Source organism: Myotis myotis, unplaced genomic scaffold (assembly GCF_014108235.1).
Source record: "Myotis myotis isolate mMyoMyo1 unplaced genomic scaffold, mMyoMyo1.p scaffold_m19_p_12, whole genome shotgun sequence".
Lineage (NCBI taxonomy): Eukaryota > Metazoa > Chordata > Mammalia > Chiroptera > Vespertilionidae > Myotis > Myotis myotis.
Genome location: NW_023416316.1, coordinates 2,645,652 through 2,672,283, shown reverse-complemented (window position 1 = coordinate 2,672,283; position 26,632 = coordinate 2,645,652). Strand labels below are relative to the sequence as shown.

Below are 26,632 nucleotides of genomic sequence, written 5' to 3'. Positions count from 1 at the left end.
TCCCCGGTGGAGTGCTGGGGCGCTGTCCTCGGGGTCTTGCATCCTCTCCTCCCGGTGCAAACCTTCCCATCCTGTGGCAGGAGAGAGGGACAAGCAGAGGGTCGGGCACAGCGGGGTGGAGGTGGGAGGGAGGCGGGCTTGGGTGGAGGGTTCTGGGTGCTCAGGGATGACACCCCAGTTTGAGCTCAGCCTGGACTGGGGGGCCAGAGAGGAGCCCTGGGCGAGTGAGGAGAGGCTGCTGAGTCATGTTGGTCACCCAGAGACCCAAGTTCGGGTTCACTTGCCCAGGGATGGTGGGCAGTGGGGCGCAGTGGGGCTGGGGAGCATTTCTCTGAACCCCCCAGCTGCCTGCCCCCATGCCTAACCACACTGGCTGTCTTTGGCCACCCCCCTCATGCTGTTTCTCAGCCCTCAGGTCACTAAAACGGCTGGGAAACAGCATGGGGCGGTGCAAAGAGCACTGGACAGGGAGTCCAGACTTCCCGGGACTGGCTCCCACACCAGTGGGGTCAGGCAGTCTGATTTGAACAATCACTTCTTTGTCCTTGGTTTTCTCTCTGGTCCATGGAGACATCAGGCTGGGGGCCCTTAAGGACCCAGTTCAAATGACAGTTGTAGCTGTAGTTGATTTTGGGTCCTTGTTCCTGCCCCACATATGGACACGGTAAGGAATGCGGCTGGCCCCAAGTCACGTGACACTTGGAGGTGCCAGGGGCTCCGGCAGTCCCCGTAGGAGCTCAGAAGTAGTGCCCAGGACTGAGGGGTTCCTCAGGGGTGTGGAAACTGGGGTGGCCATTCACCCTTCCAGAGAGCCAACAGGCCGAGTGCCCTCAAGGCGCTCTGATGGCCCACCCATCCTGGAGGGGGCATCACCAGGCTCCACTCCGCTGCCCTTCCCACCTGCAGAGCGGGGGATAGCTGGCGCCAGGCCTTGCTGGCATTTTCCTGGGTGATTTCATAGCCAGGAAAGACTCTCCCTGAAGTGGTCAGACAGTCCCAGGCAGGTCATTTCTTCCATCCTACATATGAGGCTGCTTGCCCAAGGCCCCAAGCCTGAGGCCTTGACTCCACCGCCCTGAAACCCAGCACATGTTTGTTGAGGACCTGGTGGGTGCCCTGCCCTGGCTGCAGCTACGGCCCCTCCCCCTCGGCCTCTGTCTTCATCTGTAGATGGGGTAACAGTGCTTGCCCAGGGTGCTGGAAGGACTCGAAAGAATCTGTGCATGGACAGGGGAGTGGGAGTATTTGCAGGGTTTTAAAGGCAAAGATTAAGGCACTGCTCTTCCCAGGATGTCAGCAGGTGGACAACGGCTGGGCCTGGGGTGCCCACAGCAGGCCATGAGCAGTCAGGCCCGAGAGGCCCCGTCCTACTGGCACAGCGTCCAAGCCAGAGCCTGGGGGGGGGGGGGGGGGGGGGGGGCAGGTGCGGGGAGCCGAGGCCTCAGAGACAGGAGGGAATTTTGAGAATTCCAGGCAGCCGGCCGCCCTCCGTAGCTGCGTGGAGACGCGAGGCCCATTTTCTGACGCGCCCAAGGAAAAATATACATAAGGGTTGATGTGTTTTCAAATGGGTTTTTGCTTTGCTTTTCTGTTCTCTCCCTGTGAGTATTAACCTCGGGGACCCGGGGCCGGCTCGGCCCGCTGGAGCACCTGCTGGGGTCACGCGTAGTCATTAGCTTTGCGGTCAGTGCAGAATAAACCCCAATCCTGGGAGCCTGCGAGAGCGTGCGCGCCCGCTCCCGGGAAGCCCGCCAATGCGCCTCGCGCCTCCAGAGTCGCCCTTTTCCTGCCTGACTTGTTCCTCTCCTGCTGTATTCTACCTCCAGCTGTGGGGGCGTCGAAGGAAGAGATGAGATCAAGTTGAGGGGAAAAATTGTCTGATTTCTTGCGCCCTTTGTTTCCCAGGCCCCTGGCAAGCGGGGCCGGCTCGGGCTGGGGGCGGGGAGGCCTGCTGGACTGTGCCAGCGGCCCCCGTTTCTGGAGAGGGGTGGTGATCTCTGCAGGAGGTGGGGTGCAAGGAGTCAGGGTCCGGCATGGCGTGATGTGGCTCTGGGCACCCCGGTCACTAACCTCTTTCTGTCCTTTGTCAGAATCAAGCCCCTCCAGGCCTGTACACAAAGACCCAGGACCCAGCCAAAGGGCCCAACACCCCTGACATCCTTGAGATTGAGTTCAAGAAAGGTAGGTGGTGGCCCGGCCCACGTGGCTCAGTGGTTGAGCATCAACCTATGAGGTCACGGTTCGATTCCCGGTCAGGGCGCATGCCTGGGTTACGGGCTCCATCCCCAGGGTAGGGTGTGCAGGAGGCAGGCGGTCGATGATTCTCTCTCATCATTGATGCTTCTCTCTCCCCGCTCCCTTCCTCTCTGAAATCAGTAAAATATATTTTAAAAAGAGAGGTAGATGGCCGCCCTTCAGAGCTTGAGAGGATGGGCTCGGGGCCCTGGCTCCTTATTGCATCCTGGAAGGCTGGGCACGAGCCCTTGGCACCCCTCCTGCATTTCTGGAGGTCAGAGTTCTGGCAGGGGCTTCGATGGCTCCCCACCTCCCCCTTCAGACCCATGGAGCCTCCAGGCTTGGGAGGAAGGCACCTCGCCTGCTGTCCACCAGCTCACAGGCGCCAGGTTCACTGTGAGAGCGTTCCAGCCCGAGCAGCCACTTTGGGGAAGTCACTCGGCTTAGAGAGCTGGCCCGAGGGCCGCACTGACCCCACAGCTACGGCCTCAGCTAGCCCCCAGTCAGCTGCTTGACGCTTCGCCCACGCCCCAACCCGGGGTCCAGACCCCACTCTTGCTTGAGTCCTGATCTCCATCCTCACTGCTCTCACCAAGAAGTGTTTGCTGGCCTGGCCTGGGTGCCCAGCCCTGGCACCAGGGACACCCTTAGCTCTGGTGGACGGAGGGGAAGGCAGGGCAGGGCATACCTGGTCATGGGAGGAGCAGGACCAGGCTCGGGCTAAAGCAGTGGTCGGCAAATCGCAGCTCGCGAGCCACATGCGGCTCTTTGGCCCCTTGAGTGTGGTTCTTCCACAAAATACCACGTGCGGGCGCGCACATACAGTGCGATTGAAACTTCGTGGCCCATGCGCAGAAGTCGGTTTTCGGCCTGGGCGAGTCTATTTTGAAGAAGTGGCGTTAGAAGAAGTGGGGGTACGTTCGCTGAGGTCGACCCCCCAGATTGAGGACGTTTTTAGCAAAGGCCAGCTCAGGAGTACCCTAATTAAGTTAATAACAATGTACCTACCTATATAGTTTAAGTTTAAAACATTTGTCTCTCAAAAGAAATTTCAATCATTGTACTGTTGATATTTGGCTCTGTTGACTAATGAGTTTGCCGACCACTGGGCTAAAGGCTCGGGTGGGAGGAGAGGGCCTTTCCAGGAGGCTGGGGAAATCAGGGAGGCTTCCTGGAGGAGGTGGTATACTGGGCAGGAGTTTGAGGAACCGAGAGGGGGCGTGAGGCATGGAGGCTCTTGGAACTTTAATTATTGCCTCTCCCTGGCCTTTCCCAGCAGCCTTGCCGAGACAGCGGGCATGTTCTTCCTCCCCATTTGTTCACACCCTTGAGTTTCATGCACTTGGGCACCTAAGGATTCTCGGCCTGAGGCCCCTAAAGGCAACTGGAGCGCTAAGTCCCTCTTGTGCCCACTCTGTCGGGCCCAGCCGGTTGGGACATCATCTCTGAGAAGATGGTGGGGCAGACCCAGGTAGTCCCCCCCTCTCCCCTGCCACGACCCCCCAGGAGCTCAAGAGAGCCATGGGGGCGAGAGAGCCGGACAGGAAACGTGATCCATTTTCATGATTCGGGGACTGTCTGGAACAAAATAGACGGGAGGAACCCTCCCCGGCCAGTCCCCATTCACCCGCTAGTTAATTTATTTGAAGTTTTAATCTAATTATTAACTATTTTAAAGGCTAAGAGGCTTTCTCTGGCAGCAGCACCAACAATGTCAGCCCCTTTCTGGGGCAGGCCCCGTCCACGGCTGGGCGAGGGAGGGGACAATGGGGCGGAGGAGGCAGAGAAAGGGACCCGGGAGAGGCGGGGGGTGGCAAGAGGGGCTTAAGGTTCATTATTGGGCAGACTTACATTTAATAGCAATTTACAACCAAGTTATAAAACCCCTGGAAATGGGGGTGAAGAATGGGGCGGCTGACAGCGCCTTGAGCGAAGCCCCTCTGAGCGGCGCCCGGCTAATAAAGACTCGAAAGCCGCTATTGAGCCCTGATTGGCACCCGGTCGCCGGCTCCATGGTAATGAGCTGGGCAGATGGGTGGGGGATTAGCCGCCAACTTTGAACAGCCTTTCTTTGTCACTGTTACAGCTCTCTTGTTAGCCCCCTAATACATTTATTGCTCATTTCACACCGCTCGAGAAAGTGCCCCTTGCTATTCAAAGTCAACCCCGAACCCACCCACTGGCCCCCCCCTTCCACCCCCTTCGGTCCCTCGCGAGCGGCCGCCTCCCTCCTGCCCTCCTGCCACCCCAGACCCCACTTCTCAGAATTCAGGGTGCCTGCTGGAGCAGGCACCGTCTCACCCCCATCAATCAGATGGCTGCGTGCGGGACTGGGGTGTAGGGCCGGGGGCCGGGGGTCTGCCTGACAGACACGCAGGGTGTGTGTGTGTGTGTGTGTGTGTGTGCGTGCACCTCGGCCGGGCGGCCCCCCGGTAACTGGTGGGACAGAAGGTGCTCCTGGCATAAGACAATGGTGGAGCGTGAAATTCAATTAGTTCAGGGCCTGGTTCCAATTTCACAGCCCCTAAATGCAAAAGGGGCAAGGAGAATGGGAAGGGTGGGGGAGAGCGTTTTTATTGCATTTTCCCTTTCATTCCGGGGGGCTTTCTCGCCCCTCCACTCCCCCCAGCAGGCCTCAACCTGCACAGGGCTTTTCACGGAGTCATTTGGAGTCCATATCTGTCACATCCATTTAAGGCGTTGCGGGCGGAGGGAGAGGGCGGGGTGGCAGGCCCGGCTCCCCCGGAGCTCCAGCCCCAGGCCCACTGCCTTCCCCTCCTGCCTCAGGGGTCCCCGTGAAGGTGACCAACGTCAAGGACGGCACCACCCACCGCTCGTCCTTGGAGCTCTTCGTGTACCTGAACGAAATCGCGTGAGTGTCCGCCCCGCCCCGGGAAACGCTGTCTGTGGCCAGCACGGGCCGGCCATTGCGGCTGGTGGTCCTGCCCAGGGGCCCCGGAGCCAGGCCTGCGCCCCACAGGCAGCCTGGCCACCGCCCCCCTGTCTCTGGTTGGAGTCCCTGTGGCCCTGTCTTGGAAGGTAACACCCCAGGGGGTCTCCTGCACCTCGGAGCAGCCCCCTGGAGCCTCCAGCTCTCGGCTGGCTCTGGGACCAGGAACGATGAGTAGAGGTTGGGGCTGGTGCCACGCAAGGTCCAAATAGGGAGGTCACAGCAGTTACGCCGTAAACCAGTGGTTCTCAACCTTCTGGCCCTTTAATACAGTTCCTCATGTTGGGACCCAACCATAAAATGACTTTCGTTGCTACTTCATAACTGTCATGTTGCTACTGTTATGAATCGTCATGTAAATATCTGATCTGCAGGATGGTCTTAGGCGACCCCTGTGAAAGGGTCGTTCTACCGCCAAAGGGGTCGCGACCCACAGGTTGAGAACCGCTGCCTTAAACTCACCCTGTGACAAGCGACCTCTTCTGTGCCTGGGCCTCAGTTTCCCCACGTGTACAGTCTTCTAAGTCTGAGGACATCTGAGGGAATGCCTGGCGTCCTGCCTGTGGCCCTGGGGCGGGCATAGCCCAGATGTGCCCCAACTGCGGCCGCGGGTGGTGGCGTCGAGGCCGGGCCGGTGGCAGCGCCCGGCCCCGAGTGACCCGCTCTCCCCACAGGGGCAAGCATGGCGTGGGCCGCATCGACATCGTGGAGAACCGCTTCATCGGGATGAAGTCCCGAGGTGAGTCTGCCGCCCCCCGCGGGGCCGGCCTCGGACCCGGGGGCCCCTGAGGTCCCCGTCCCGTTCAGGCATTGCGACTCCCCTGCTCCATCGGTGACTGGGCCAGTCCCTTCACCCCCACCAGACTCAGTTTCCCTCCTGAGATGGGGGTGGAGGGTGCCTTGCCACTGGCTTCGGAGGGTTTTGTGGGAAGAGCTGTCCCAGGGCAGGGAGGAGCCTGGGGGTCCAGGAGGGCAGGCTCTTCTGGGCCCGGTTCTGAGGCAGACGGTGCAGGGCTGATTTGGTGTCATTAAGGCCGGACAGAGGCCGGCTGGCAGGTAGGGGGGTCCTGCCAGAGAGGGCGCCGTGGGCTGCACGGGCGCTGTGAGCAGCCCGGAGGTGGTGGGTGGGGGCTTTTCTAGGCCAGGGCTGCCACCTCGGCTAGACTGCCCAGCCCCTACCGCCTCTGGCCAGGCCAGGAGGGAGGAGAGTTTGGACCCCAAGCAGGCGCCTCTTTCTTCTCTTCGTATCAGAGCCTGTGACCCCCTTTGTCCGTCACTCACCCCGTCCTCGCCACCACACCCTCCCCTCGAGGACCCAGTTTCCCCATCCATACCAGGGGGTCTTGGCTCCCTGTGGGCCTGGGAGTTCCAAGCGGGAGGGGGCCAGCTTTCAATAGTGAGAGCCCTGGAACTGGGTACCTGAACTTTTAAATACGGCCATGGGGTTGGGGTTCCCTGTGTTGGCAGGTGTTCATATCGCTTTGCTTAGGGTCGATCTAAAAAGATAACACAACCAGATAAATCCAGGCCGAGGTGTCATCATGGCCTTCGCCCTTCAAGACGTTTAACGAAGATCCTAAAATCCAAAAAGAGCTGATGGCAGATTTCAGCTGTTGGAAAAGGGGGCTGGTGCGGGAGGCAGGATGCTGGGGTTCTCACCCCAGCGGGGCCCTGCCCTGCCCTGCCCAGTGACCTTGGACTTGTCATTCCTGGGCCTGTTTCCCCAGGTGCCGTGCGATAGGCGCGTGTGCGGGGAGTCCATCCTTGGGGCTCTGAGCTGTTAGGGTTTGCCTCCAGAAGTGTGGGGAGTGGCAAGTGGCCTCGGCCTCTCCTCTGTGGGGCTGGGCTGTGATGGAAACAACCTAATTGAAACTCTCTTGGAAAGGCCTTGCGGAGAACAATAGTGCTGATTAGCTGCTGCCTTTTACCCTCTCTTACCTTTGTCTCTTACCTCTATTCACATCTGATTAAAAGCCCTTTTGTCTCAGTCTGCCCTTGGGAGCCCTCACAATGTAAGCCCTCTGAGGCAGACCTGGGAGGGACCTTGGGGAGCCTGAGACCAGCACCCTCAATGTATAGAGGAGAAAGCGAGGCTCAAAGTTACAGGCACGGGGGCGGCAGGCCCTGGACAGATGCCCCAGATCCAGACAGGCTAAGAGCTTTAGTCTGGAGTGTGGCCCATCCAGGTTCTAGCCCGGGTATTGCAGCAGGACCTGGAGCAGGGGAGGTGCTCCACAAATGACTGTGGCCCCAGGAGGATGCTGAAAGGACAGGGTAACCTATGTCCTCTGGGAGCTTAGAGGGGTCCACTAAGGGCCCTATTGTCATGCCCCTCCTGTGCCCTTGGCAGGCATCACTAGTTGATTGTGGATGTGTCTCCGTGCATCAGGCAGTCATGACCAGTCTATCAAGATTGATATTTATGGTGAAAATGAATTTCCTTATTGGGAAGCCAAGCACTGGCCTGAGGTCACTCTGAGGTGGCCTCCTGCTAGGCAGGGAGAGCCAAGCAAATTGGAACTGAAGGAGGTAGTGATAAAGGCCTGGTCTGGACTGTTCTGGGAAGACATCCTGGAGGAGGTGGCAGGAGAATAGGCATCAACCGGTAGATTATGGGCTAGAGAAGGTGGATCGGGAGGAGTAGGAAAAGTAGGAGGTGCCCCAGGTGGCCAGTTGGGTGGTGGGTTGGATCTGATGGGGGCTGAACCCCTGGGGACCTGGCAGAGGTTGGTATAGAGCAGTGATGGCGAACCTATGACACGCGAACTCATTTTTTTGGTTGATTTTTCTTTGTTAAATGGCATTTAAATATATAAAATAAATATCAAAAATATAAGTCTCTGTTTTACTATGGTTGCAAATATCAAAAAATTTCTGTATGTGACACGGCACCAGAGTTAAGTTAGGGTTTTTCAAAATGCTGACACGCCGAGCTCAAAAGGTTCGCCATCACTGGAATAGAGGGTCTAGGCTTTGGTGCCCGGCTTGAGTCCCCATCCTGGCTCCATCACCACTGTGAAAGCAACAGCCTCCATGAAACCCAACTTCTTCTGTGAAATGGGTTGTGTTAGGTCAAATCTGGAGAGCTCTTGGCCCACCATAGGTGCTGAGCCTGGATGGTAGACTCCATCTTTTCCCCAGAACTGGGCGCCATCACCATTGCAGGTCAGAGCCAGGAGACTAGCAGGCAGCTCTGACTTCTTTGGTAAGAATGCCACCCACCAGCGGGACAGATGCCTGCCCTAGAGCCTGCACCCGGCCCAAGTAGTGTGTGTGTACCCGAGGGGGCCTCGAAGCACAGGATGCCGTCACACAACTTGCTGTGTGGCCTCAGGCAAGTTGCTCTCCCTCTCTGAACTCCAGCCGTCCAAGGTGGGGCAAGACGAGGTGATGTTGTCATCTCCCTTTGGAAGTTCTAAGTCACCTATTTTCTTACTTGGTTTGGGGGGTGAGAGAAGAAAACTGTTTCCTAATTTTAGGCGGTATCTTGTTATTTCTCCACTCCCAGTGATTTGTAGCGAGAAGGAAAGAGCGGGGCAATAAACTGGGACACTATGGATTCTCCCGCGACGGGGTGTCTATTAAGTCTACGGTAATGGGAGAGGCTGCTAATTGCCAACTCTATTGAGGGCAGAGCAGGAGGACTATTGTCCGTATCTCTGTGACAAGGGGAAATGACACTTGTATCGATTTTACAAAGCTCATAATTGCAATTCGTTAAGGGCTTGTTTATTTGTGTTGTGTTTCGTTTTCTTGTTTTTATTTGGTTGGTTTTCTGTGTGTTTTTCCCCCAGGAGTTGGGGTGTCAGAGAGTTGGGCAGTGCCGGTGCGCTGGGTCTGAGGTGGCCGGCTCAGTGGCATCGGGGGCCGTGGGGGCAGGGGGCAGGGGGCAGGGGACTGGGGAAGCCGCAGTTGGAGTAGCTTTCGCTGTATTGTGGCTGTTCACATCGTCATTATCACATTATCTTTTTAACTCTGGAGGGGGGCTAATTAAGTGAAGTAAATGAAATCAGTGGGGAGGAGCAGGGGGGCAAGGCAGGCAGGAGGAGAGCAGGGAAGGAGCCAGCTCATGTCCTTCGCTCACCTTGCTCCTCTCCCAGCCTGGCCCCCCAGATCTCAACCCTCCTTCCCCTTCCTCCTCCTCCTCCCCCCCTCCCCCTCCTCCTTCTCCTTCTCCTCCCCCTCCTCCTTCTCCTCCTCCTTGCCAGCTTTCTCTGCCCTCTATTCTTTCTCTTTCACTCTTTAACCTTCTCCCTCCAACCAACCCATCCCTCCCCTCTCCTAACTTCCTCCTTATTCCTCTACATTCTGGCTAAGAAGGAACAAGGGCTGACTGCCCACTTACCCACCTGCCCACCCACCAAAAGCTTCACACAGATGGAACCTTCCAGGTGGAGAAAGGAGGGAGATCTGCAGAGCAAAGGCATTTGCCCTTGCAGAGGCCTGGAGTAGCCAGCCCTAGAGGCCCACCCTGACTCCCAGGAGCATAGAGGATGGCTAGAGTCCCACCATCACTTGCCTCCCCGTCACCATAGCAACTGCCTCTCTCCTTGGCCCTGGTACCTACCAGGGGAGTCCTTGGGCTCCAGCCAACCTCCCTTCCCCGGGTGTTTCCAGATCCTTCCCTCTGGATATCGCTTTCCCCAAGGACCAGAGCCTCTGGTACAGGTGCCCGTGCCCTCGCCCCCACCCCCGGCCTCCGGCTGAGTTCGGATCCCGCTCAGTTCTGCCAAATTGCTCAGTCTGGGCTAACCTGGCAGCCTCGGGGACCGATGGGAATGGAAGTGGCAGCAGCTGTTTTGGTCCCCACCTCTTCCTTTTGGTCCAGTCTCTTGCACCCCCGCCCCCAGCCCCGCAGTAATTATGGTGTGATTGAAGCCGCTCCGCGGAGAACTGCTGACACCTCTGTCTTTTTCCTGCAAACACGGGGAGATGAAAATAGACACTTGGAACCGCTGTGCGTGTCACTCCGAAGATGTCTGTTGTCTCTTCCACGCGACGCCGAGTCTCAGCTGTCATTTCCTCCTCCTTTTGCTCAGTGGTTTGTATGCTGACTGTCAAAAGCCCCAAATCCATAGTCTTTTAGCATCAGGTTTCTGTCACCGGTTTTTTTCGTCATTTTTTTTCTCCAGAAGAAATACACAGAAATCATCTACCCTTACCCCTGTGGAGAGGAGAGATCTTAAGATTCTCTCTCTCTCTCTCTCTCTCTCTCCCTCTGACACACACACACACACCCCAGCAGCAGCAACCAGAAAACAAGCTTTTGATCAGTCACAATTAACTTTAACACCTTCGTAGAAAAGGAGCAGGAATATTAATTGTGCTGGTGTGTCCCGTGGCTGCCTGGGAGGGTCGACAGCCGGGAGGCCGGTTCTGAGGGCTCAGGAGGGGGTAGCTCTGCCCACCAGGCACTCGGGGACAGCACGCCACCGGCCTTGTGCCCTCTCTGCACTATTGGGAGGCGATGCTGGGGAGTTGCCTAGAGACAAAGCCATCAGTACGCATGCCCCACGGGGTGGGGTGAGAGTAGGAAGAGAGAGTCTGGGCACGTACCTTCAGGCAAGTGGCGTGGGACTTGTGGGCCCCAGCCCCGGCCCTGCAAATACAGCTTCCGCCATGCCCCACACTGGCCCCGCCAAGGCCAGGAAGATGGGGGGCGGAGGACAGGTTCCCCAGGAAAGAAAGTGAGCCCGGCTGTATCGGCCTGCCCACGATGGCGGGACGGGTGGGGGGGGGGGGGGGGACTGCCAGTGTGTGGGCTGTTTTTTTCAAAATGTGGTGAAACTAATCATCAGAAGTCTGTTCCCAAACCAATGAATCCTGAGTTCCGGGTCTGCCCGGCTGAGGAGACCGTAGGCCTGGACATGATCTTGCTTTAGGCGACTCTTGAGAAACGGCTTTATTCTTGGGGATAAAGCTCCTGGGGCTTGAACACTGACCGCTTTAGCATTGTGGCTGCTGTTGCCATTTTGGAGGCGGGCGTTCCCAAACGCTCAGCACACGTTTGGCTCTGCGGAGGGCTTTCCTCGGTCCATGTGCCCGGCGCCTGCTGGAGACTGTTGGAATCCTGGGTTTGCAGCTAGAAGTTGGGAGAACACGGGGTGATCCTAAAAGGCCAAGTGCTTCCGAGTTGGGACTTTCCTGTGATCCCCAGGCTTGAGTCCTCAGGGGGCGGAATTCCTGGCTGGTCCCATGACTCAGCCTCCTTTGGATCTGAGAGTTGAAAACAGTCTCCTTTTAAGTTTTTGCAGTTTTTAAAGGATGGTTTAAAATTAAGGTAAAATATACATACCATTAAGTTTACCAGTTTCATCGTTTTTAAGTGTCCAGTTCAGTGACATTCGGGACATTCACACGGTTGTGCAGCCGCCGCCATCCATCCCCAGAACTTTCTCCTCTTTCTGAACTGAAATTGTCCCCCACTAAACCCTAACTCCCCCGCCCCCCGCCCCTGGCAGCCAGCAGTCTCCTCTCTGTCTCCTGAATCTGACGTCTGGGGGCCTCCTGTCCGTGGAATGGCGCTGCACTTGTCCTTCCGTGGCTGTTCTCTCACTCAGCATCGTGTCCTCGGGCACATCCCGCGGCAGCCGGGGTCAGAGTGCCCGTTAGGTCGGGGGAGAACATGTCCTTGTGTGGCTGGACCCATGTCGATCCACCCGGCCGCTGACCGGCATTTCCGCTGCTCCCACCTTTTGGCTGTTGTGAGCAGCGCGGCTATGAACACGGGTGTGCAAATCCTTTCGAGGTTTTTGGTGTGTGTTTTTAAGGCGGCAGCGAGTTTGGAAAGGCGATGGTGGTCCATTGTCAGGCTAACTGAAAACTTGCCCCTTTCATGCTGTGACGTGGAGAGGAAAAGGCACTTCCTGGGTAGCGTCCGTGGGGTGGAGCAGTTATGGCCCCTCCTCCACTGGGTCGGACGGGGCAGTTTGAACAGGGTCAGCTGCACATGCTCAGGTGAACTCATTCGAGAGGCCGCGGCGCTGGGCCAACAGGGCTCTGGCCATGTGCGTGGGCGACCCCGCCTCTCAGTGCCTCGTGTCCTCCCGTGGAGCGGGGTGCTGCCCGTCGGACATCCCGCAGGTCCGCTTCCTCCCGTCTGGTCCAGGCGGGCTGTTCAGCAAACGGAGGAACCAAGCCCGAGGCGGTGGGCAGGGCACTGAGCAGGACGGTGGGTTTGGGCCCGCACCGCCGGCTGACCCAGCGCAGCAGACAGCACCGGCCAGGGGCTCGGGGCCTGAATTCAGTTTCCAGCCCCACCTTGGACAGGTCCCTTTGCAGGCCTCGGTGTCCCCGCCGGTGCAGGCCTAGGTCACACAGCAATGCTGAGCCCTCTCAGGAAAGGTGCAAGTGGCAGGGGACTTCTGGGCCCCAGCCCGGCCCTGCAGATACAGCTTGTGCTGGGAGTGTAGCTCAAGGTCAGGGTCGCTCTGCAGAGACACGGCGCCACGGGCAGAGAGAGGCCTGGCCTGCGTGCACATGCGGGGACACGTGTGCGCACAGCATCCCTTCCCTGGCTCCCCGGTGGAAGGGAGGAAGGGATATTTGGGGCCCTGGGCTCCTCCGTCGTCGGTTTAATTACAGGTTTTCAGCCGCGGGCCGGTGGGCACGCATTGGGAAGGAGGGGGGCAGCTCCGAACCCTGTCATTTTCCAACGTCTGCGGCCTCTTCAAAGGGGGGCATCCAGACATTTTCTCCGCAAGCCGCAGAGTGGACTGTCGTGGCCCCAGCATGAACATAATGACAGATGCATTTTGCAGCAAGCTGGGAGTGAATGGGTCCGACCGGCTTGTCTCCTGTCAGACGAGTCATTATTATTTTTTTTTTTTTGTCATTTGCTGACAGTTTGGGTTTCATGTGTTTCTCTCTTTTTTTCTCTTTTTCCCCCTGCCTGGAAAAATGGCTAGGTATCTACGAGACCCCAGCAGGGACGGTCCTTTACCACGCTCATTTAGACATCGAGGCCTTCACCATGGACCGGGAAGTGCGCAAAATCAAGCAAGGCCTGGGCTTGAAATTCGCGGAGCTGGTGTACACCGGTGCGTAGTCCCCGCCGCTGCCCCTCCCCTCCGGCCCACCCCGCCCACGCCCACAGCCCCAAACTAGCAGGTCAAAGGAGGTCAAGTGGGGACAGGAGACGAGGGAGCGAGGAGGGGATGCCAGGCCCTGCCCAGCTCATGGGGTGTCGAGGGAAAGGTGCCGGTCCCCTGAGGTGTCTGCTGCCCCCGCCACCTGCAGTCTGTATGACTCCAAGGATGCATCCGGGGTCCCCCCAGGCAGCTGATCTTTATTCAGCAGGTGCCAGTGCTAGGCACTGAGTGGGGACAAGCGCTGTCCCAGGGGGTCCCCCCAACTCTCCTAGGAGCAGCCAGCTCCTTTTACAGATGAGGAAATTGAGGCTCAGAGTGGAAGCAGTGTGTACAAAGGTACACAACAGGAAGTGGCCTCGCTGGGTGTGACCCTAGGCCAGGCTGTCTCCAGGCAGAACCTGGAGCTCCTACATTAAGCAAGGGAAAGGCTGCCTCAACCAAGACCTCGGCCCCAGGCCCGGGCAGCGCGTGAGCCAGACCTTAACCGAGGAATCACCAGGACCGCCACATGCCCAGCCTGTGCGTGGGTGACGTGAGCACGCAGTGCGGGCGGGTTCCCACTTCCCAGGCGAGGAGACTGAGTTTCTGTGCCTTACCTGTTGTCACGGGGTTGGGACCCAGGCCTTCTGACCCCACGCTGTATAACGCAGTCCTCAAACCTGGCCCATCACCGGTTTTTGTTCAGCTCGTGAGCTAAGGCTAGTGTTTATATATATATATAAGTGGTTGGGGGACATTTTTTAAAATGTTACCCCTTTGTGACACGTGGAAGTTTCTACAGGGGTGCAGTGACTGTGAGGAGTGTTTGGGTGGGGCCATGCTCTTTTCACAGGTCGTCTCAGCAGGGACCACATGGCCCACAGAGCCCAGAGGACTGCCCAGCCCTTTCCAAAAACTTTTTGCTGGCAGCCTGTTCTCTGCCCTTCATATCTCCCTGATTAGAAAAATCTCACCAAACAGCCACTGGGGGACAGGCTGCTGCCTGCGGCCAATCTTGACAGGCACAGGGGCCCTGGATGTCAGGACCCTGGGGAAAGTTAATATCCTATATAATAAAAGGCTAATATGCAAATCAACCAAGCGGCGGAACAACCGGTCGCTATGATGCACACTGACCACCAGGGGGCAGACACTCAACACAGGAGCTGCCCCCTGGTGGTCAGTGCGCTCCCACATGGGGAGCACCGCTCAGCCACAAGCCAGCCTCATGGCGGGGAGCTGGTGTAAGCTGTCAGTCAGGCATCCCCCGAGGGCTCCCGGACTGTGAGCAGGTGCAGGCTGGACTGAGGGCCCCCCCGCCCCCCTCAGTGCACTGGGGCCTCTAGTTAATAGTTAATAACTCCCTGGATAAGCCTCCGTGCTCACCTCACCCCTACTGCACCTGGAGATTTTGATTTTGGGGGAGGGGACCCTCCTAACCACTGTCACTCATCTTGGCATTCCAAGAAGACTCTGTGGTTATTGGCTGGCGGCGTTTCTCCTCCCATTGTTTCCGGCAGCTTTGAAGCCGGGCCCCCTGCCCAGGTACACACAGGTGTTTAAATGCCATTGTCTCCTGCGGACGCCCTTGCTCCCAGGGTTTCAGTGCTGGAGGCGGGTTTGGTAGAGTGGGAGAGCCATTAGGACATGGCAGGCTGCGATGGAGGGGCGCACACCTGGCCGGGCTGCTCCCGTACAGGGGTTTCTCCGCGGCCGAGGAGGGGCCAGGCCCCAGCCTCAGGTGAGGACACTCGTCTGAGGGGTCAGGCTGCGGAGGGGCGGCCGTGGGCCCAGGACAGGTGGCTTCAGAGGCGTAGCTCTCGGCCTCTCCAGCAGATCCCAGGGGAAGGTCAGAGGCTGGGCCGCTAGCAGGGGTGGTCCTGGGGCTCCGCGCAGGCACGGGGAGCCCTGGGTGTCTGAGGCACGGCGTGGCCCTGGGCTGTGGGCTCATGTCCACCAAGCACCTGGGCTGTATTCTTGCTCTGTCACCCGCCGAGCGCTCTAAATCCCAAAATGAGTTACAGGATTAGGAGGTTTCAAAGGACGTAAACCTCAGGGTGGAGGAGCAGGGGCTGCGTGAGGGCCTGGAGACATGTCCCGGGCAGGTGTTACTCATATTCACATTGCCCAGGTGCCCCTGATGTCCATGCCCCCCAAAGATGTCAAGATTGGCCTCGGCAGCAGCCTGTCCCCCCAACAGCTCAGAGGGGCTGCTTGAGTGATTTCTCACAGAGATGTTCTAGGCCAGGGACCAGCCTGAGCAAGTCACTTGGCCTCCCAGTGCCTCGGTGTCTCCATCTGCAAAGTGGGGATAATGATTCTGCCTGTAGTGAGGACTAAACGCGTGAATGTTTCTGAAGCATCTAGAACAGCGCCTGGCACGGCACGCTGTTCCCCGGTGTAGGAAGTAACTGCAAAGGCCTGGTGTGGCTTCCGAGCAGCGTCAGGAGACAGAGGCCTCGCCTCTGGTTGGGTTATGATCTTGGGTAGGTCTCTCTCCTCCCTGAGCCTCGGTTTCCCCTCCTGTAAATAAAGGGCACCAGGTCTACTAAGCTCCTGTGATAGAGCCCGCCACTCTGCTCTGGCACTTGGCTTCCCCGGGGCCCCTGCAGTCTTGGAGCACAGGCAGGGAAACTGAGGCCAGGGAAGCCTGTTTTCCTCAGCCCCCTGCTAGAGGGCCTGTTTATCATGACCACTGTCTCCCTCTCCTCCTGCCCCATCCCCAAACCTCCTGGTCTGCCTGCATGACCTTCTCCCTCCAAGAGCAGCCTCGGTCCCGGGAGACCCTGCCCCCACTCTATAGGTCATCCTGGCAGAACCCCAGCTTCGGGACCCATCTCATTTGGGGGCGTGGCTCGCCTTCTCTCCCCTCACCTCAGTTTCTTCAGCAGTAAAATGGGTGTAATGTAAACTCGCACAGAGTGTTGTCATTCCCCGTTAGTACAGTGCTTGGCCCAGGTCTGGGACCTGCAGGGTCTCCCCCGTGCAGCACACCAAGCTCACTGCCCTCCCCACCCCCGGCTGGGTCTGCTGGGAAAAGAAATCTGAGCTGAAGACCCTTGTGCGATGAAGACCGGAGACCCTGTGATAAAGCCCAGGCCAGGTGCTCCCACAGGGGTCTCCATGCCCATCTCTCAGCCCGGGAACTTAACGGTCTAATCATCCCGACCTAGTCAGAAAGATGGGGAGGGGGGGCATTGGGGTCCCCTACCCACAAGGGTCTAGAGCAGTGGTTCTCAACCTTCCTAGTGCCGCGACCCTTTAATACAGTTCCTCATGCTGTGGTGACCCCCAACCATGACATTATTTTCGTTGCTACTTCATAACTGTAAATTTGCTACTGTTATGAATCGTCATGTAAATACCTGATATGCAGGATGTATTTTCATTGTTACAAATTGAACATAATGAAAGCATAGTGATTAATCACAAAAACAATATGTAATTATATATGTGTTTTTCCGATGGTCTTAGGCGACCCCTGTGAAAGGGTTGTTCGACCCCCAAAGGGGTCGTGACCCACAGGTTGAGAACCGCTGGTCCAGACTGAGTCAGGAGCACTCACAAGCTCCCATTCCGGGTGTCTGCCTCCTGCATACAGTGAGGACTGGCGGAGGCCGTGTTCAAGTCTCAAATGCCTGCATCCTCTCGTTGCACCCACACAGCCCCCTGGGGAGTGCTCAGTAATAGCATCTCCTCGTGCGAGCGAGGAACTGAGGCACCAAGAGATAACCTTGTGTGTCGAGGTGGAGCTGGGATGTGAACTCAAGTGGCAGGTCACTGGGCAGGAACCTGACCTCTTCTCTTCCTGCCCGGCCTCCCCCACCTCTGCAAGCCCCCGGCCCCATCCCAGAGGCGGCCCGCGCCCCTTTCCCACCGAGAGCCCCAGCCCATGCCCCTGGAGGCCTGGAGCCCCAACAATAGCGCAGACCCCCGGCTGACCTGGCCTTTTATCAGGGCAGGAGATCACGAGCCATCTGGCCCCACAGCTGCCCAGGTGGGCTCACCTTCCCAGCTCCATTTCAGAGAAACCCTACCCTCCAGCGTCCTGTCCCTCCCCCAACCCTGGCCGGCCGCCTGCTGGCCCCTCGGCAGCAGCTAGAAAGGAGCCGCTGTCCCGGTCTGCGCCTGCCCTTCCTGGGGACTGAGCACAGCTCCCCTGGCCTCCGGGCTCTGGGCACGGTGGGTGCAGTGAGGAGAGAGGGGAGGGGGTATTCCTGTTTCTCCGGCCCTGGCGGGATGCTCCGGCCCAGGCCCCTGGCGGCTGTGTGATCTGGGGGAGGTTTCTCACGGGCTGTTCATGAGGAGTCAGAGCGTGGGCCCACATTTGCAAATGAGAATATAACACCATGGAGAAGTCAGGTCGCTGATTTCTGAGGGGCCTGCCCAGCCTGGGGGTGGGCCTCTTCCTGGCTCTTGGTCAAGACACCAGTGTTCACAGCAGCCCCTGAACCCAGGGCCTCCACCCGCAGGAAGCCCACCAGCCCGGGAGGGGGCTACTGAGTCACCCCTCAACAAATGGGGACACAGAAGTGAAGGCCACATACACAGGCTCTTCTTTTTTTTAATATATTTTATTGATTTTTTACAGAGAGGAAGGGAGAGAGATACAGAGTTAGAAACAGCGATCAGCTGCCTCCTGCACACCCCCTACTGGGGATGCGCCCACAACCAAGGCACATGCCCTTGACCGGGATTGAACCTGGGACCTTTCAGTCCGCAGGCGGACGCTCTATCCACTGAGCCAAACCGGTTAGGGCTATACAGGGTCTTCTTGCCCCCAAAACTGCCACCCGGCTGCTGGGCCCAGGTGACACGAGCCTGAGTCTTGCCCGATCTCCTGTCCTCGTAAAACAGCTCCCTGTGGGCAAAGGACGGGGTCCCTTCACCCCAGCGGGTTAGTGTCCCTCCTGATCCTGGGGGACAGCTGCTCCTCCTGACCCACAAGGTCACAGGTCGGGGCCTCGGCTCATCCCTGGGTGTGGTCGTTCGCAAGGACACGCGACGCCGAAACTCAACGCCCTCACGTTCCTTCCCCTCAGGCTTCTGGCACAGCCCTGAGTGTGAATTTGTCCGCCACTGCATCGCCAAGTCCCAGGAGCGCGTGGAGGGGAAAGTCCAGGTGTCTGTCTTCAAGGGCCAGGTGTACATCCTTGGCCGGGAGTCCCCGCTGTCCCTCTACAACGAGGAGCTGGTGAGGTAGGTGTCCCCCACCTGCCCCCTCTGGCTCATGCCCTGATGGCCAGTGCCCCTTCTGACTGGCTTTCTCATCAGAGATGTGCCTGTGCGCGGGCAGGGCAGGGGGGTGGGGAGAGAGGCACCAAACGATCGCCCGGATGTAGAGTTAGGAACCGTGGCCCCGGCTGTGCGGAGGGAGACCCGGGGCGCTCTGGCGTGGTCACTGAGAAGTCATCTTTGAGCTGATCTCCAAAAGAGTTCGTCACGTGCCAAGGCTTTGAGCCTTGGGAGAATCCGGAACATTCCGGGCACCACAAGAGCGGGAGGGACAAGGGGCCGGAGCGTGAGGATCTTAAAGGGAGGGCGTGATCGGATCTGTGTGTTTCGAGGGCCCCTCCGGCTGCTCTAGAGAGTGGATCTGAGTGTGGTGGGAGTGGTGAGGGTGGCACCCAGGGCTCCCTGGGCCCTGGGGGTGGCCTGGGCCAGGCTGATGGTTCTAGGAAAGGAGAGAAGCAGGCAGATCTGGCCAGTATTCAGGAGGTGGAATCCAAAGGGCTCGGCTGTGGAGGGAGGCGGGCAGCTCCCGCATCAGCCTGGGTTTGGGGCACGGGCAGCGGGTACCTTCTGGTGGCAGATGCTGAGTTGAGAATGTTCTTGAGGAAAGAGCATGCTTGGGGGTGGGTTTGCTTCGAGACAGGCCAAGAGGACTACCTGGACATGCGGGTCGCGTCGAGGAGAAGGTGGGTTGGGGACAGTGGACAGCGGTAGACATCTCGATGTCCCCTGACCCAAGAGGGGCCTGTAGGGTCAGTGAGATGGACAGGAGCGAGGAGAGAACCTGGGGGCTTCCTCACAACACGCCAGGCGGGGGGGTGGCAAGGCCAGGGGGCTGGGTCGTAGGTAGCCAGCAGATGCCCATTAGCCGCGCCTGTGATTGCATCGTGAATGAGAGTGGCCTTGACCGAGGAGCGAGGCACCTGTTTGGGGGTCACCTGAGAGGTGGGGACAGACTCCTGGGGTACAGACAGCTGCACCTGACTCCGGGCCCAGCTTCACTCCGCCTGAGGCTCGCACCCCCGTCCCGGGGGCCAGGTGAGAATTACAGCACGAGTTTTGTTTGGCAGTCAATATAATTTTTCTCTTCCCCTCTCTTTGCCATGTTGAGTTTCTCCCCCCTTCAATCTTTCTAAACACTTTATAAGCCATAAATATAACCGAATCAGTTTAGATCAGTCGGGGTAAATGTCAAATTATCTTCTCTCTTTCTCTCTCTGGCTCTTTCCTCCCTCCCCCTCCCAGTCAACAGCCTCTAATAATCTGTCCAACCCTTCATTAAGCCTTAGAGTCTCACTCAGGGAGATTAAATGAATAAAGTAAAAAGGGAAAGGGGAAAAAAAGAGAAAAGCAGGAGCATTTATTCTCACTGTGTCTCCGACGAGTTCCCTTTTCTTTCTGATTTCTACATCGCTGACTTGAAAGCCCATGAGTGACAGCGTCACAGGGCCCCGCGAGGAAGCCGCGAGAGGTAGCAGAACTGGAAATGCCGCGCACAGTAGGTAGAAAGTAACGTAATTATAGAGCAGGTCAGAGCCACTCGAATGAACAGAAATAAAAGCACAGAGGTTTTCTGTAGACTGTCAGGGGAGGTAAAAAAAAAAATCATTGTAAACTCTTTTCCACCCCCCAACCCCAGACCTCGGTTTGAAAAAGAGGTTTGTCGGTTCCTGAGAAACGTCCCTGGGAACGTTTCGGCAGCCTCGGCCTCGCAGGACAAGTCTGCCCCAGCCGGGGCCCTCACCTGGCGAGGCTGTGGGGTGGTCCAGAGGGCCCCTTTGGGGAAGGGGGGGAGTTGTTTTGCCACAGGAGACGGGGTGGAAGGACAGATGCACAGGCTGGGGGTGGGGAAGGGCTCCTGCCTTCTCCCCCAGCCCCTGCCCCCAGACTGAGCACAGGGACCCTCGGACAGTGGGAGCAAGGCCAGTGTCCCTAGGCTGCTGCTTTGGTTTGGCCCAGTTTTTCCTCTGCCCGGGGAGGGGTGCCACGCTGCAGCCCCTCTGAAGTCTGACATCCTGTCCCCTCACTGGGAAGGTGCTGGTTGGTGGCTGGAGGCTTCAACCAGCTGGGCCCTGGAGGGGCCGGCAGAGGTGGAGAGGAGGGGGGTGGGGGCGTGGGAGTTCTGTGTGCCAGCTTCAAGCCCCATGAAGGTCAGGGCAAGGGCAGAGGGAGAACAAGTTTGGGGTGGGGGGCAGGCCAGAGATCCCATTTTTGTTGTTGTAAAAAGTCCACAAAGAGCCAGTCAGAGGCACAGCCTCGGGGGGCTCAACATGGTGCGCACTCCCTGTCCCCTCCCCTCCCGGCCCCACCTCTCCCGGAGAAGGCTCCTGAGGGGACAGGCCGCCTCCTTGTCACGGAGAACCTTGAACCGGCTGTGTCCTGAGGCTGGAGTTTGGCAGACAGGAGGACAAGGGGCTGATTCAGGGCAGGGCCTGAGAAGGGGCCCGTGAGAAATGGGAGGGTCCCCCTTCCCGCAGAGGATGGAGGGAGGCCCTGTGGAGTCAGACCTGAGACCACAGCGCCCTGAACTTGTCCTCAAAGAGCTTACCACAGTCCTGATGAGCTGACAGGTGATCGGTGGCTTCCGTCTGCCCGCCCATGGGCACTGTGCTTATCTAGCTCCGGTTCCTCGGTGCCTGGCACGGCTCCTGGCAGGCAGGCAGTCGGTGCCTCATGAATATCTGAATGAATGAATGAGCGGATGAACGAATGGTGCAATAGTCTGCCCGTTCCGTACGCCAGGTGCCAGGTGCCAGCCATATGGTTTCACGTGGAGCCCCATTTCCAAGGGAAAGACCGCAGCCCGGGGCGCAGGCAGGGTGCTGGCCTGAGCTCTGTGGTGGGGAGCGGGGTGCTAGGACGCACAAGGAGGTAGCGAACCTGCAGGACTGCGGCTCAGAAGGGTTTCCGAGGGCAACTAGGGGGAGCTTCAACTACCGACTCTGGGGGTGGAAGCCGGAGGTGGGGAACGAAGGTAAACATCTGTCCCGTGCGTGCGGTTGACCCGCACTTTCCATGACCCTGGCGTGGGGCGGGGGTCCCGTGTGAGGGTGGAGTAGACGGGGTCTGGCTGGTTGGACACACAGGTGGAAGGTGACTGGGCAAATCCTGCCCTGAACGCTGGAGCCTCCCTGCAGCTTGAGGGACCCGCTGTGCAGATCCCAGGCTGTTCCCGTGTGCGCCCGGGGCTCCCCGGGCCCTCAGCCCCTGGACTCCATCGCTGTTCCTGGACCCCCCACAGTCCCGAGGGCGGAGCCGGCTCAAGCACATGTCCTCGGTTTACCCATGCGGTGCTCTGGCTGTTGGAGGACCTGCTCTTCCCATCTGTGCAGCGCCGGGGGTCCCCCGGGTGCGGGGACAAGACCGGGGGTGCTGACAGGCTTTGCTCTCTCCTTGCAGCATGAACGTGCAGGGCGATTACGAGCCGATCGATGCCACCGGTTTTATCAACATCAACTCCCTGAGGTGAGGAGCTCTGGGTCCTGACGGGTCCTCAGCACCCCAGGTGTGGGGAGCAGACTTTCTGGGGCCTGACCACTCTGGCTGCTGCCTGCCCTGGACAAGCCCCGCCTTCCCGTCCCTCCATCCACAGCATCCTCGGGGTCTGCTCCCGTTCTCAGCGGGGCCAGAAGGCACACCTGTAACAGCCAAAAGGGTCCTGGGGACGTGGGTTCCCGATTCTGGGGCCCTACTCTTCGAATCTGACATTTACTGACACCCTCTCCACCTGCAGGGACTCCCCTGGGAGCCCCAGCAGGTCACCTGGCCGGCTCCTGCCTTCAGGTCGCCATACCTGAGCTGCAGGTCCAGCTGGGAGCCATCTTAGCCACATGGCTCTCCTTGACCCAAGGGGGTGGCACACATCTGAACCTCAGACCTGGGTTCAGACCCCTTCAGAACGCGGGAATCCCACGTGGAGTGGTGAACTGTGCCTGCTCACAGGTGCAGGGAAAGCGGGGTAGGAGCTCATGGAAATCAAGCTTGCGGGGAGAGCCGGGCAGCGGGCCCTCCGCCTGGGCGTGACCCTGGGGCTGGCATGCACAGGGGCAAGCGGGGGCATTGATTGCCAGCAGCTACCAAAGACTAAGCCACGTCCAGGCATCGCCTAGGTTGTCTCATTTAATTCTTACACAAAATGCAGCTCTGGAAAGGGGCCCAGAGAGGTTAGGTAACTTGCCCATGGTCACACAGCTAGGAAGCCGGGATGCTGAGTCCAGAAGGGTTTTAATCACCAACTTCCTTCTCACGGGGCTTGGCGTTGGACACATGCGCCAGGAACACACCACCATTTCCTCCCAGAGCCAGGCAAGATGGGAGAGTCTTCAGATCCAGCCCCACCACCCCGGACACTCTTCCCTCCGAGAGTCAGCTACCTCCACCTCCCTACCTCCTTTGCCCTCTCTTTGTGTTTTATGACTACAAACCTTTTAAATGTCTCCAAACACAGTGGGTTTTCATAATGGCCTCTTCCTGTCTCCCATTGCCAGTTACATGTTTTGTCTTTAACAATGACAAGCAGTGCGCCCCGCCCCCCCTTAAAATAAATTAATTACATTATCCTGATTGCAGGGCAGAGGGAATGGAGGGAGGAAAAAGGACAACTTCACACACGTCTTAACAAACAGCTGCCCCCAGACCCCAGCTCTGCCTGCGTTAATTGAGGGGAGTGCGTGTTGTTATTGTTCATTTACATTTCTCTTTGTTTCCAATCTGGTCTACAGGCTGAAGGAATATCATCGTCTCCAGAGCAAGGTCGCCGGCAAATAGACCAGCTGACAATGAGGCTGGGCCTCCTCACTTTGCCCATCTCCCAAGCACAGGCGCTAATTGTCGTGATAATTTGTAGTTGTGACTTGTTCTCCGGGGCGGGGCTGGCAGCCTCGTGGGGGTGCCAGGCCCCAGCTTTGTTCCCTAGTCCCCTGTAGCCTACAAAAGTGGTCAGTGAGGGGAAGGGTGGGGGGTGGCTATGGTGGGGAGCTATAAGATGACAAATAAAAAACAAGGTACATTAGTCTTTTGTTTCTTTATTTCTGCAGAGACAGAGGCAAGAGTGTGAGAGCGTGTGTGTGCGCACGTGTGTAGTCCATCATGCCTTTGTGTGTTGTGATTGAAGTGCCCCCGAAGGCCGCCTTCTGCGTGAGAATCTGTTTATGTGGAAGAATCGACCCCTCTCTCCTCCGGCAAGAAATGGGGGATCCAGAAATGCCCACCTGGGTCCAACTATAGCCAGCAGCCTGGCATTTGTCCCCAACTGTGGCCCTGTGGCAAGTGCCAGGGAAACCAAGAAGCGTTTAGGTGGCGCTTGGGAGCTGTCCGGCCCACAGTGCCCAGCGAGCTCCTGAGAATGGAGGAGGAAGAACCCGCAGTAAAAAGAAGCCCCAGGGGAAGGGAGAGAAAAAGCAGGCGCAGAACTGAGTGGGCGCTTAGGGTGTCCACCTGGCCTACAAGCTTCCCTCTATCTCCTTCCCAAAACTGGGCCCCACTAGCCACGTGTGTGCTGTGACCCCGCCCCCTTGGTCGTGTCTGATTGGAACACGATGGACACCTACCCAGAGCTGGGCCAATCAGAATCTCACTCCCAGGAATTGCACCTGGAAAAATGGCCAAAAGCAAGGCTATCTATTTGGTCAAACATTTAATTAACTCACCCTTAATGCCTTGGCAAGGCCAGACCAAACGATTTCACGAGCCTTATGCGGCCCGCAGGCCGGACATTCCCCACCCTGGATTTAGGACTTAAGCTTGGTGAGAGAGTTGCTGCTACTTACAACCAAAAGCATCTTTACCAGGAAGACTTGAGCGCTGGTTGCTCTGGGCCCTACCCTGGCTCTGACCTCCACTCCACAGCCTTTGTCAATGAGGGTTTCTTTCCAAAGAAGCTTTGCCTTCAAAACTTTTTCTCTGATTACAGAAGTTATAAAGGAATTACTTCATATTAACTTTGTGTCAGGCACAAAGCTACACACTTTGTTCACATTATTTCATTGAATCTTCAAAACAGTACGGTGGAGATGCTTTTATCTCCGTTCTGCAGAGAAACTGACTTGCCAGGGTTCACTCAGCCAGCAAGTGACAGGGCCAAGAACCAAGTCCTGGCCTCGCTGACCCCCCAAATCCTGTGTGTTTATGTCTGCAACCATTGTGACGTGCTCATCGTCCTTAAAAAAATAATAATCCTATAAAAATAACTACCACCCATCATCTTACCACTCAGTTACAAACACTGCTTAAACTTAGTGTATTTCTTCTCAGTCACATATTTCTAGGCTTACAAATATTTTTGCAGAGTTATTAGGTTGAAGTATTTTTAAAAATATATTTTATTGATTTTTTACAGAGAGGAAGGAAGAGGGATAGTTAGAAACATCAATCAGCTGCCTCTTGCACACCCCCTACTGGGTATGTGCCTGAAACCAAGGTATATGCCCTTGACCGGACTCGAACCCAGGACCCTTAGTCTGCAGGCCTGCTCTAGCCCAGTGATGGCGAACCTATGACACGCGTGTCAGAGGTGACACGCGAACTCATTTTTTTGGTTGATTTTTCTTTGTTAAATGGCACTTAAATATATAAAATAAATATCAAAAATATAAGTCTTTGTTTTACTATGGTTGCAAATATCAAAAAATTTCTATATGTGACACGGCATCAGAGTTAAGTTAGGGTTTTTCAAAATGCTGATGCGCCGAGCTCAAAAGGTTCGCCATCACTGCTCTAGCCACTGAGATAAACCGGTCAGGGCTTTTTAAAATATTTGTATTGATTTCCAAAAGGGAGAGAGAGAGAGAAACCTCAGTGATGAGAGAATCAATGACCGGCTGCCTCCTGCACGCCCCCCACTGGGGATCGAGCCCACAATCCAGGCATGTGCCCTGACTGGGAATCGAACTATGACCTCCTGATTCATAGGTCAATGCTCAACCACTGAGCCACCATGGCCGGGCTAAGTTATATCTTAATAAAGCTGTTAAATATTGTTTCCTAATGTAATTGTTGGGGGAGGTGTGGCCAGTGGGAAAGAACTGAGAAGAGCATGGGCCGGAGCAGAGCCAGGCTGGGGTGGTGACAGTGCTGGCCAGAGGTGCAAAGGCTTCTCCAGCGGTGGCAGGCGGGAGGGGCAGCGTGAGCCGTTCAGGGACCAGACGAGCTATCTGACTGCATCCTGGCTGCTTCCCCTTCCCTGTGAGACCTCCGCCGCCCTGAGCCCGAGTTCCTCCGTTCGTAGGATGGGAGCATGTGGGCCCTTCCACCCAGGGATGTTGGAGAGCCCACTGAGGCTCCGGGTGCGCCATCCGGGCAGAGCCAGGGTCATCGCTCCTCCGCGGAGAGGCACCGCCCGTCGCAGCAGCCGCTGATGACAGCGCCCTTCGCACACGCCCTGGCGGACAGTTCAGAAGGTCCTTCTTCCCTCCTTTATGCCTCAGGAGCCTCACAGCTGTCACGTGAGGAAGGAAGAACCCCATTTCTCAGGGAAAAATACATGAACCTCGGGCGGACGGCTGGGTGAGTCTTCCCCCGGGTCACCACCACTCAGATGAAGGCGGAGCGTTTCCCGTGCCCCCGAGGCTGCCTGGCACCACGGTGAGGCTGCTTGGACATCACAGGTTCAAGAAGGAAAAGGAGCCGAAACCGGTTTGGCTCAGCGGATAGAGCGTCGGCCTGCGGACTGAAGGGTCCCGGGTTCGATTCCGGTCAAGGGCATGTACCTGGGTTGTGGGCACATCCCCAGTGGGAGATGTGCAGGCGGCAGCTGATTGATGTTTCTCGATGTTTCTCTCTCATCGGTGTTTCTAACTCTCTATTTCTCTCCCTTCCTCTCTGTGGAAAATCAATAAAATATATTAAAAAAAAAAAAAAGAAGGAAAAGGAGAATCATGCCTTCCCTTTAAAAAACCTATGAGGGCACGTTGGGTAAAGGAGGACGCTCAGAGGCACCGGGGCTGCCTCCATCACAGCACTGATGGCAGGGGCCAGGCCGGCGGGGGCAGCTTGCTTGTCTGCTGCGAGCTCTGGGCTGGGACTGCTCCCGGCCCTGCAGGTTCTCTGAATGAGGAAGGCGGGCATGAACGAAGGAGGCTGCACCTGTCCCTGCTCCCTCGCTCTCAGCTGATTTCCATGAAGGTCTGCAGCTCACACGTGGGCAATG

The 26,632-nt window shown here is 57.5% G+C and overlaps 1 protein-coding gene across 1 annotated transcript in view; it reads left to right on the top strand.

Moving 5' to 3' along the window:
- ASS1 (argininosuccinate synthase 1) overlaps positions 1-23,497 on the top strand; it is a 43,396-nt gene extending 19,899 nt beyond the window's left edge. The window contains exons 10-16 of the mRNA XM_036329345.1: positions 2,091-2,181; positions 5,023-5,107; positions 5,860-5,924; positions 13,093-13,224; positions 18,297-18,453; positions 21,886-21,951; positions 23,208-23,497. Coding sequence (XP_036185238.1) covers positions 2,091-2,181; positions 5,023-5,107; positions 5,860-5,924; positions 13,093-13,224; positions 18,297-18,453; positions 21,886-21,951; positions 23,208-23,253 — 642 coding nt within the window. The 3' untranslated portion in view covers positions 23,254-23,497. The remainder of the gene's footprint in view (positions 1-2,090; positions 2,182-5,022; positions 5,108-5,859; positions 5,925-13,092; positions 13,225-18,296; positions 18,454-21,885; positions 21,952-23,207) is intronic.
- Positions 23,498-26,632: the final 3,135 nt, after the last annotated feature.